General features: G+C 38.4%; 1 protein-coding gene across 1 annotated transcript; it reads left to right on the top strand.

Annotated features, from left to right (window-relative positions):
* The first annotated feature begins 355 nt into the window (after positions 1 to 355).
* Positions 356 to 3815, top strand: LOC122076685 (tubulin beta-1 chain). The gene is made up of 4 exons (XM_042642125.1): positions 356 to 508; positions 611 to 1010; positions 1430 to 1699; positions 2809 to 3815. Exons 2-4 carry the CDS (start codon positions 617 to 619, stop codon positions 3483 to 3485), a joined length of 1341 nt encoding a protein of 446 aa, XP_042498059.1. The 5' UTR covers positions 356 to 508; positions 611 to 616; the 3' UTR covers positions 3486 to 3815.
* Positions 3816 to 12210: the final 8395 nt, after the last annotated feature.

Raw genomic sequence — 12210 nt, forward strand, 5'->3', positions numbered from 1 at the left:
TGGGGCTATGTGGCCAGGAAGCATTGTTTTCCCTTCCAAGTATTGGTAATCTAGTGGTCCCTACCACTACTATCCATAGCAAAAAATCTCACGGACGACATGGAGGGTTGCCGTGAAAATTTCTGGACAAAAATATGGATATATCCGTCATTTCATGAACATAAAGTCACCTCGCTTGAACACAAAATAAGAACATTTATGTCCTTTCACTTTCAGGATATATTTGTCATTACACCCCCGTTATTTGAAAACAGGCAGAAGCTATTTAATTTAAGCTTAAGACTTTCTTTACCGTCCAATACTACCATCTAACGGCATCCAACGGCCTCCAAGAAAAAGGAGGGAAAGGACACCGACCGTCCGATATCTCTCTGTTGTCCTTCACTCCTCTCATCTATTTAACCATTTCTAGGGTTCTTTTTCTTTCCTCAATCCCCAATCGAGCTCTTTTCTTCGCTTGATCTCTCTACATCTACACCTACATTTCAAAGTTCTTTACTCTTCACAGGTAAATTTACCCTCTTGGTTGATGTACTTGGAGTGAATTTCGTTCCATTAAGTGTTTGCAGATTTCTTATTCTGATTTTTGTTTAACCGTCTCTGATTTCAGTCAAAAATGAGAGAAATCCTTCACGTTCAAGGTGGGCAATGCGGTAACCAGATCGGATCGAAGTTCTGGGAGGTTGTTTGTGATGAACATGGCATAGATCCAACCGGAAGGTACACCGGTACCTCAGATCTGCAACTGGAACGTGTCAATGTCTACTTCAACGAAGCTTCTTGCGGTAGGTTTGTTCCTCGTGCAGTGCTCATGGATCTGGAGCCTGGAACCATGGACAGTGTACGGACTGGACCGTACGGTCAGATCTTCCGTCCAGATAACTTTGTTTTTGGACAGTCTGGTGCCGGGAATAACTGGGCCAAGGGGCATTACACGGAAGGAGCAGAGTTGATTGACTCGGTTCTTGATGTTGTGCGCAAGGAGGCTGAGAACTGTGATTGTCTTCAAGGTATAATTGATTTACTTGGTGACTTTTATCTCACTTTTCTTCGGTTTCTTGCAATGCTATTGCGCTGGTAAGTGTTTCTTTTCTTGATATTTTGTTTTGATTTCAGGAATTAAGGAATTTTTTTTTTCAAGTTTTATGGAGGATCGTGGACCTATATTATTGTCTCTACTGTGAATTTTTGGTAGTAATCTTTTAGGGATCTCTTGTTCATTTTGTGGATTTTTCCCTTCATTCTGTTTTTGGGACATCTGTGTACTTTGTTTTAAAGATCTTCAAGGAATCGAAAGTTGAACTGGCAATTTTCTTGTTGAATGAGATATTTTTTGAGTTTTCTTTTCATTTACCAAGTAATACTCAAGTTGGACTTGAAATTTAGCTTGATCTATGTTCTAATTTTCTTATCCTGAAAATTTGTGCAGGTTTCCAAGTATGCCACTCTCTCGGTGGAGGAACTGGTTCTGGAATGGGGACTTTGCTGATCTCAAAGATCAGGGAAGAATACCCTGACCGCATGTTGCTTACATTCTCTGTTTTTCCTTCCCCAAAGGTATCGGATACAGTTGTGGAGCCATACAATGCTACACTCTCTGTTCATCAGTTGGTAGAGAACGCAGATGAGTGTATGGTGCTAGATAACGAGGCCTTATACGATATATGCTTCAGGACGCTGAAGCTGACAACTCCTAGCTGTAAGTATATGTTGCCCCAGAATCTCGTTCTATCTGGACTGGTGTGAAAAATTGTTCCTGGGTTTGTAATTATTAGGTTGTGAAGTGTTTCTTATGTTCTCACATCTTGTCTCCATATTTTATATGTCTAGAAGGTACCTTGCTGAGTTAACAGTTACTTGTTTATGTCTGGTCTCACAACTGAGGACGGATCTATATGTTTTAGATGTTCTAGATTATGCTTAAGGAATTGGTCTAGGAACTGATGGCCTACTAAAGCCAGATTTCCCAACCTAGCTTAATACAATCACTGGTCTTTACTCCTTAGACTGATCAATAAATTGTATGTTCAACTAAATTTGTGTGTTTGCACTGGGAAATTAAAAATTGTTCCAAGTGGTTGAAATTATATCTGTGATTGAAATCACACATGAAGAAAGCAAACATGAGTCTTCCTGGAATATCCATAGGTGAAATCTACCGGGTATCCCAATTCCTTTTTGGTGGTTCTTGGAATGGCTACTGAAAGCCAACATGTGCTCATAAGTACTAATTTCATATCTAATGTGGATTCAAGTTTACCTGCATCGATTTTTTCTATGGTAATTGTTATTCATTGTATCAGAAATTCAGTTATGACATCATTACTTTTAGAAATTTAAGGCTTTGTTGAGCCCATGGTTGTCATGGTGTCTAGGTGATCCAAGGCATTGGGGGGGGGTGATGCAAGGCGAAACCAACAAGGTACCTGCCTAGGTGACCAATTTGACCAGTCACCTTACAACTATGATTGAGCCTAGTTAGTTGTATTGTTCTATATGGATCCAAGGATGTGATTTCATGATGAGCATTAGTTGACCTATGGTGGTCACTTTGAACTTCAGGTCAACTAGGCCAGACCCATGTTTTGCTTTACTGATAATTTGTTGCCCGGTATTACATCCTGCCACTTTTGATGTGTTTCAAAGTGATATCATGTTGTAGCATCCTGATAATTCTTCTCTCTTGGATATGGCTCTTGGCCCCCTGCTATTGCTGATTTTACGTTCTACATTTTGATGTTCTGTGCATACTTGATTTTTATTTTTCTTTTCTGTTGTCTTGGCTAACCCTTGTTTGTTCTGTCTCAGTCGGAGATTTGAACCACTTGATCTCTGCAACCATGAGTGGTGTCACCTGCTGCCTCAGGTTCCCTGGTCAGCTTAACTCTGACCTCAGGAAGCTTGCAGTGAACCTGATTCCATTCCCCCGACTCCACTTTTTCATGGTGGGATTTGCCCCTTTGACCTCACGTGGATCACAACAGTACCGTGCCCTTACTGTCCCAGAGCTGACCCAGCAGATGTGGGATGCCAAGAACATGATGTGTGCTGCTGATCCACGACATGGGCGCTACCTGACTGCCTCAGCCATGTTCAGGGGCAAGATGAGCACCAAGGAAGTTGATGAGCAGATGATCAATGTGCAGAACAAGAACTCATCCTATTTTGTGGAATGGATCCCCAACAATGTTAAATCGAGTGTCTGTGACATCCCACCCAGGGGCCTGTCGATGGCGTCGACGTTCATTGGGAACTCAACCTCCATCCAAGAGATGTTCAGAAGGGTGAGTGAGCAGTTCACTGCCATGTTTAGGAGAAAAGCTTTCTTGCACTGGTACACTGGGGAAGGTATGGATGAGATGGAATTCACTGAAGCGGAAAGCAACATGAACGACCTTGTCTCCGAGTATCAGCAGTACCAGGATGCTACTGCTGATGAGGAAGATGACTATGAGGATGAGGAGGAAGACATGCAGGAGATGTGAGATGTGAAGCTTCGCAGTATGAAACTCCGGTTTCTCATTACAGTATGAAATGATGGGTACATTAAAATTATGCTGCTCTGCATGTGCTTTGATAAGATTGTGGTTATTAGTATAAATATGTGAGCCTGAAAAATCCCTTTTTTTCCTTATTAGTTTTACTTAGCAACTGATCACAGGTGTCAGTGAGAGGGAAGATGAGGGGAATATGGTGAGAATCTATGGTCTTATAGCTTTCTTCATCTAGCATTAGTATGTACAAGTAAATTTCTTTTCGACATCTAGCTTTTTTGTGTCATATTTGATAGCTCATATAGCTTCTGCTTTCCATAATTGATTTGGATCTCTCTTCCTACTATTTTGATTTTTCCTATCTCAACATCAAGCAAACCATGAAACCTCGAAAATTAGCAGAATGCAGAGTTAATGTAGATGTTGAGAATGACTAGAAGCAAGGTTAAAGAATATGTTCAAATTGGTTGGTAGGCAATGTTGTCATTCCCTGGAAGATGTGGAGGTGTAGAAACCATAGTTAGTAAATTTGCATATAATTTTCTGTATCAATCAAAAAAATCGATTTTGTACTTGGATTTTAAAGATGGCCATATTATATGCTAACAATACATGTATGATACATTTGATACCTATGAAAAATGTTCAGGTTTTGGAAGGAAAAAAAAAAAAAAAATTAAATAATCCCATTAACCCCAAATCCAGACCATGGAGAATTAAACGGTGGCCAAACCCTAGGGAGGTATCACGTGTCCTTCTTCTCTGTCATTGTATGATTTCACCAGCGGCCAACTAGAGAGCTACTCTCTAGCGCCGCCTCATCTGTTCAGCCTGGGTTATCTCTGTAGTGCCCCTTTCTTCTCCTCCTTTCAGCTTAGGTTAGTTTAAGGGAGCCAATCTCCTACATGCAATGCTAAGAGGGAGAGAACAATAAAGTGATGCCCCCTTCTTCTCATTCTCCATTCAGCTTAGGTTAGTTTGAGGGAGCCAATCTCCTAGTGATGTATGGTGTAGAGAAAAAAACCGATGAAGTGAGATGATATATTGGAGTGTGATGATAAGTTGGGAGTCAAATTGTCAAGGAATAATTACTTACAAGAAAAAAAATTGTTAAGGGATTCTTCATAGGTAGGAGTTCGATTGTGAAGGGATTTCTTATCCAAAAAAAAAACTTGTTAAGGGATTCTTAGTAGGTTGGAGTGAAATTGTGAAGGGATTCCTTACCAAAAAAAAAAAAATGTGAAGGATTCTCCTGTGCATTAAGGATGGGAGAAAATGAGGAAGGTTATGAAAATGACTTCGTTTTCTTAAGTGAACAAAAAACAAGAGATGGTAGCAACTAGCAAATGAAAAGCATTCTTTGATTACCAATTTGCTAATTAGTCTATTAATTGAATGATTAATCTAAGGTTACTAAAATGCTAAAAAATAACTCCTAATCAAACCAAAAACATTTTCTTTGATAGACTTGGTTAAACATAATTAATATTAGATGTAGAATACCAAAAGAATGAAAAATTATTTCAAACTGGAAACCCAAATTAGCTTTAATCGTTTACGAAGGCATATGAGATAGGAATTTAGTTGGAAAAAATCAGTTTGCTCTTGGATTTTTTTTATCAAAATTACCCGTACTTTTTTGCTCATGGATTTTTACAGAGTAATCGTATTAAACATGTAACGTACCATTGCCGTATGCGTTTTATTGCGTTGGATTTTTTAAAAGTATTATTGCCGTATGGTCCATTTGCTTACCGTACATATCCGTTCCCATATTATTACCCGTTCCCAAACTTATTAACTACGGTAGAAACTGAACCTTATAATGATGTAGAAAATGAATGGAAATTACAAACAAACAATGACACAATACAAAGATTTATGTGGCTATGCAAGATTATTTATGTCCATGGTTTGATGATACTAGTTCACTAACAATGGATAGGGTTACAGCCACTTATCCTCACTCGTTAGATACAAAGAATACTTTTGCCATAAAATCATAGTGTGGCATTATATAGGTACAATTTACCAAAATATCCATATAATTCTTTTTTTTTTTTTTATTGTCTCTTCAGGCTTTTTAATGGCCTATTCAGAATAATCCTACAAACCCATGCGATGGAATACAAGACATCCTAAACCTAACCCTTAGTTTGATTTCTCACATTATTTATTAGACTGTGTCGGATGGATGGAGTGAAACTTCTCTAAAAATAAAATTGATGGTTGAAAGCATAAGATTATAGAAATAAAGTCATTTTTGCTCATGAAAAACCTAACCCTTTTTCTGTTCCCAACCCCATCAAGCAATGGATCGACCATTACTATCAAACTACTAAGAACCAGATGACTTCTCTCCAACCAACAGTTCCTGAAATAATATGTTTTCATACTTTGCACAAACCCATACTTGTACGTTTAGCTATCACTAATACTAATAAAACTATCTTTGCCTTGGCCACTTGCATTATTAATAATGGAAGATGTGTCTCATTATTTGCTGATTACATGATGATAGGAAAAACGTTTGAAGCCAGTGCTAGAGGATTTCTATATGGGTTGAAATGAGCATGCAATGATGGGTGGAATATAGGGGAGGCATGGAGTGATTCAGAGGATTTGCACCACACAATTCTGGATAGCACTACGACAACATGTCCTTGGAGTGCAGTCCCTCTTTTTCTCGATGTTCATAATTTTGTATCTATACCAGCTTACATGCTCGGGCCTACAAATGAAGTAGTCCTCCTCATGCAACTTGTTGCTACTAATATCATTAACAAACTCTCACACATAGACATCACTAATAAGAACATTGATGTACTTAGTTACATATGTAATTATTGAATTTTCTTTTCTTCTTATCAATATATATATATATATATATAGAAAAGAAACTAATTTCATAATTTGATAAATGATCAATTTAGCATTCAGTAATGGTGAAGATTGACATATAACTTTTCTCTGTGATAGGGCTCATTTGTTTAGAGGGGAGTTGGGGCTGGGAATGTTGTAAGTATGAGACCCAATTTTAGTAGGGTGAAAGACTGGGGAGGTAAAGATGAGGTAAAGTTAATCTTTCCCATCCCAACAACATATGGTTAGTTTGGGAAAGAATTTTTTTTTCCATAACTTTCCCATCATATTCGTTTGATTGAAGGAGATAGATGGAGGGATGGAGAGATGGAAAGAAGAAAGGAGGGAAAGAATGAGATCCAGGGCTAGCTTCTCCAGATTCTAGTTGCTTGAGAGGAAAGAGAAGGATTAGGGGTTGCAGTGATCAGATTAGTTTAGGGTCTTGCTAGTTCAGATCGGTTGGGGGTGCTATAAAAACTTTGAACTGTCTTTAGCTTGGAGAGATAAGATTGGTTTAGGGTCTCGCTAGTTCATCTCTGCAAAGCTTCTCCAGATTCAAGTTTCTTGAGAGGAAAGAGAAGGATGGGGGTTGTAGTGATCAGATTGGTTAAGGGTCTCGCTGGTTCAAACCGGTTAAATAGTGATCAGATCAGTTAAGAGTTGCAAAGATCAGGTTAGTTGAGAATACCACAAAGCCAGCGAATAGTCCATCCCATGATCCCCTCTGGCCTTTGCTGTCTGAAACCCACACTCCTTCCCATGACCTAGACAATAAATTCACCAGTTGCAGCAATCAGATCGGTTGAGAACAATCCACATAACAAGCGAACAATCCATCCCAAGATCCCCTCTGGCCTTTGCTATCTGAAACCCATGCTCCTTCCCATGAATTGAACAATAAAAACGACCTTTACTGACTTTCCTACGAGAGTCCCACCAAATCGGTGGGACTTTGAGAGAGCTGGGGTGGAGAAAACAACAACCAGACAATTTTGAGATTGTCTGTCCTAAATCCTGCCCCTTTGAACCAAACAACCTAAATTCACATTGGGTGAAGTAGTTCATACAACTATTCTACCTCTCAAATCCCACCCAAGCAAAACCCCTCTAAACAAACGGGGCCTTGAGGTACGTTAGAGTTGTTTGATTATAAAAACTTGGAAAAAAATTCTCACACTAGGGAAATCCTTTGTCCCGAGTACCCATCAATGTTGTGGGTATTTTGATTGTTGGATGGAGAGGTCATGATTTGAAACAGTCACACGTCATTTAATTATGTCCATGCTTGCCTAAAATACTGTGACAACTACTGTAACTACCTTTCCATTTGCCCTGGATTTTCTTAAAAAACAAAGCCCTGGATTTTCAAAGCTATGCTTTGCCGTGTGATGTCTCTCGTAGCCTTGTAGGGTGAATGACATATGACTAGGAGAGCTATGGGTCGGGTACCTACAAAATTTGGACCCATCATTACTTTTGTAGATCCGTTGTGACTTGGGAGAAAAAGGTTCTCAGTCATCAACTCAGTAGAACTAGGAACATGCAGTAATACCATAAGTCAAATTGATGAAACATTTGGAATCTTATGTTGCTTTTAATATGTAATCTTGGAATGCATTATAGATTGATGATGTATTCTAAAAAATCATGTCGAATGCATACTTAATTTTTAAAAAGTCCACAGTATGATTCCAAACACTTTTAAAGTATTGCTTTATAGTTCTTTCTTTTTAATCATGATTTAGAGTTGAGACTTAGGGGTGGACTTCTTGGGATCTACAAATGTCAAGGTGGAGAAGACGAAACGACAAATTTACATTAAATAAATAGTAGATTCTAAATATTTAAAATCATAGGTGTAAGACTAATGCTGCATTTGATATGAATCTTGGAATGCATTTTAGATTGATAATGCACTCCAAGATAACCAAGCTGTAGCTCAAGAAAATGGAAAATGGATCAAAAGATTTGATGAGAGCAGATCAGGTTCACGTATGAGAATGTACGAGAATGACCCTGGTTCATGGATTTAAAATCAATTTTCTCCTTATTCAATAAATAGATTCTAAATCCACAGACTAGGGACGTACGAGAACATTCTTGTACGTGAACCTGATCCGTTTTCAGATTTGATTGATTCACCAAGTTGTGGCTCAAGAACTGATTTGCATTACATAAGCTGATCATGGATGAACAAATAATACAAACGCAACCAGCAGGCTATAACCTGATCAAATGAACTTTGAAATAGAAGACTAATTAAACTTGATTTACTTACTTACAGAAAATAATGAAATATGATTTACAAAAAACAGTATAAATTTGTGTTTCCTCACCTAATAAATTACAAAAAGTGAATTTACAAAAAAACTGTGCAATGAGAACACTACAACAACTATGCTCCAATAAAATGACAAAACCTTGGCTATTTGCTCTTAATTACAATTTGGTCCGCTCGTAATTACTGAACTTCTTCCAAGCTCAGTGGAGATAAACTGATCTACAATAGACGCAAGAACCAAGAAAGAATACCTGAAGAGAGAGAATTAGGGAATGCAAAGAGAATGAAATATAAATCCTTGGCTGCACACCCTAAAAATTACTATGACCAATAACCAAAATTCCAACTATGTAATGATGCAAGTCAATGGAGCTTGAAGAGAAGAAAGGACAAGCCCATAAGCCCCACGAAACAGCAAGTCTTTAGGCCTCCCGAAGGGCCAGCCATGAAGCCCAACATGTGAAGTCATGTTTAAAGTTCTAGGCCCAATTAATGGGCTAGATCTGGGCCTATTGAGGCCCTTTACTTATGTCATGCATAAGAGGCTACTAGTTGATCTTTTATGTTTTTTACTTTCAAAGTGTAACAGTTACACCCACATGCTACTTTCTATTTTAGATTGCTTCTATTCTTATACAGTGACAACTTTATTTAAAAAAGAAGAAAGGGCAGAATAGAGCCCACAATTTGAGTATAGAAAAAGAAGCTTTGCTTTGGTTGCTGCGAGATTTAGCTATGGTATGAGACTGACCAAGGGCTTGGGTGAGAGGCGTTGGTCATATTCCATTCTTCATCTACCTTTCCATTATTTACTTTACCTTGTTTCTATTTTTTTTTTTCTGCAACTCTAGGGTCATTACTAAAGCTATCCATTTATACTGTTCTGTTGTGCTAACATGGAAGGGGAACCATTGTTTTTGACAAGAGGTGCTGTTGGAGTCTTCTGATGCTGGTACATTCCATCTAGTGGCCAGATTTGCTATAACTTAGGGCCCGTTTGATAACGTTTCTGCCGTTTCTGTTTCAAGAAACGGCAGAAACATAAATTTCCTTCTCTAGAAACAGAAGCGGAATTGAAGGTGTTTGATAAGTCATGTTTTTAGAAGTTGATAGTAACCAATGAAAGAATGGCCACAAGTCGTTTCTAGAAACGGCGAAACAAGTTGAACTTGTTTCGCCTAAGTCGTTTCTTGAACCATAAATAAGAAAAAATTTCTATTTCTATTTCTGAAAATAAGTGAAACGGAACAGTTTTATCAAATGCTTTTTACTTTGTTTCTGCTGTTCCAGAAATGGCAGAAACGCGTTTCTTGAAACGTTATCAAACGGGCCCTTAGTAAGCCTCTAATCTATTCCTACTTGCTAATTTCAAACCTCTGTCACTATCTACTCACTTAACTATCTGATCAATAACCTATTTTGGGGGATGTGCCCAGTCATCAATCCACATATATCTGTGGCTGCATTTTGGTGTTGATCTACCTAGCAGAACATGAGATCTTAATAAGTATTAAATCTGGTTTGTGGTGATGTGAAGTTACATATGGGTTGCTAATTCTGAAACCTGGTTACTAGATTGGTATTCAACGATATCTCTCCACCCTATTGTTGGATTGCTATTGACTTTTGAGTATTGAAGAACCTAGGGAGACCTAAATAATAATAATAATAATAATAATAATAATAATATGACCAAAATACCCCTAGATGGCCCAAATTTAAAAATGGACCGTGTGGCCTAGGGTATAGGTCTGAAAGACCAAAATACCCCAGGATGGCCCAAATTTAAAAAATGGACTATGTGGCCCGGTGTATAGGTCTAAGATGACCAACTTACCCTTGTTAAGGTCAAGAAATGCGCTAGATGGCCAAATGACCAATTTACCCTTGACATGCCCTAGATGGCCAAGTGACCAACTTTGATTAGGTCAAGAGATACCCAGGATGGCCAGTTTGATCAGAACACCATTTTCTTAAGTCAGAAGATGCCTTGATGGCCAAATGACTAATTTACCCTTGAAATGCCCTAGATGGACAAATGACCAATCTACCCTTTGCTTAGGTCAAGAGATGCCTAGGATAGCCAGTTTGACCAGAACACTATTTTTTTAGGTCAGAAGATGCCCTGGATGGCCAAATGACCAATCTACCCTTTGCTTAGGTCAAGAGATGCCAAAGATCACTAGTTTGACCAAAACACAATTTGCTTAGGTTAAAAGATGCCTTGGATGGCCAGTTTGACCAAAATACCCTTTGCTCAGGTCATAAGTTGCCTCACATGGCCACATTGACCAAATCAATCAAGAAATATTGCTTACTAATGCCTTGTAGGAACCGCACATCGACAACCATTGGATGTTTCCCCTCAGCGATTGCTGGCCCCAAGTAAGAAAATTAATATTTCAACCTCCTAATCAATTCCATTAGATAGGGTTGTATTAATTTCTTTCTTAAACAAGGATAATTGTTTGATTTCTTCAATTGATTCTGACTTTTAGTCATTTTCATTTGTCGATTGATTTCTCGAATTTTTATCAATTGGATTTAGTGCCCGCATTTTTCACATAGCACATTTGCCATCCCTGAGTAAGACGATGGTAGTACATGCTGTGGGTGACAAAATGTGGTGGTTCATTTTTTATCCTTCGGTTGTAGCACAAGCCTTGGCCAAAGAGGGGCATTCTGTAAAATCTTGATTTTGTCACCCACCCCAGCAATAATGATTTACAGGATGTGGATAAGATCTACACTTTTACTCAGAGGAGAATTCGGCTCTTCAAAGTGACTTGGATCTAGTTTAAAACCCTGAGACAACCTAAAACCCTAATCCAGCCTAAAACCCTGATCAGACTTGAAATTGTAATCCAGCACAAGGCCCCTACATAGCCAAATTATTCCCGATCATGTGGCACCTGGCATTAACACATTATACATTGATGAATTGATTTTAAATACTCTCTAATGGTGTGGGAGCAAAATGAAAAAGGATTACCAGAAATCCCCAGAGTGTGATTGGACAAGAGTCCTTCCTTGCGAATCCCATATGATTCTAAATAAAAAAAGGAGCTCAACACTTGTACTATTGGATAGTGCTTGGAAAGACAATTTTGACAATATGTGGTGCATAAAGATCGAATCACTACCAAAATCTCACTCAAAAGTCTGAAGCCCTAAGAGTGGTAGGATCAAGATCTCTGGCCTAAGGAATTTGAGAATATTCCCTTTCCACAGGCCCATGAGAGGTCAAATGACCATTTTTCCCCTACTTTTGTGTGGTCCGAAAATTGGTATATTCTGAACCTGCTAGCCTATAGAAAATATGCCATTTTTTATGGACTTGCAGGATTTCAACTTTTTAGGTCTGAATTGCTATAAAAAGGGGGCACTATTAACCATTCCCAAGGATGAAAAAGCTTACCTTTTCACTCACCAACCCTTCCATGTGTGTCCAAATGCTGGAAAATTGATCCTAGTCTTCACTTTTAGTCCTTTTTAAGTCTAAGCGTCTCCCAAGCCAAAATACAAGTTGGTTCACCTCGATTTATGTGTCAAAACCCAAAATTTTAAAAAAAA

This window comes from Macadamia integrifolia, chromosome 4, assembly GCF_013358625.1.
Source record: "Macadamia integrifolia cultivar HAES 741 chromosome 4, SCU_Mint_v3, whole genome shotgun sequence".
Taxonomy (NCBI): Eukaryota; Viridiplantae; Streptophyta; class Magnoliopsida; order Proteales; family Proteaceae; genus Macadamia; species Macadamia integrifolia.

Excerpts from the sequence above, each read along its gene's own strand:
- LOC122076685 (XM_042642125.1), top strand. The coding sequence starts at position 617 with ATGAGAGAAATCCTTCACGTTCAAGGTGGGCAATGCGGTAACCAGATC. Across the intron at positions 1,011-1,429 it reads GAACTGTGATTGTCTTCAAG|GTTTCCAAGTATGCCACTCT; the intron begins GTATAATTGATT and ends AAATTTGTGCAG. Across the intron at positions 1,700-2,808 it reads GAAGCTGACAACTCCTAGCT|TCGGAGATTTGAACCACTTG; the intron begins GTAAGTATATGT and ends GTTCTGTCTCAG.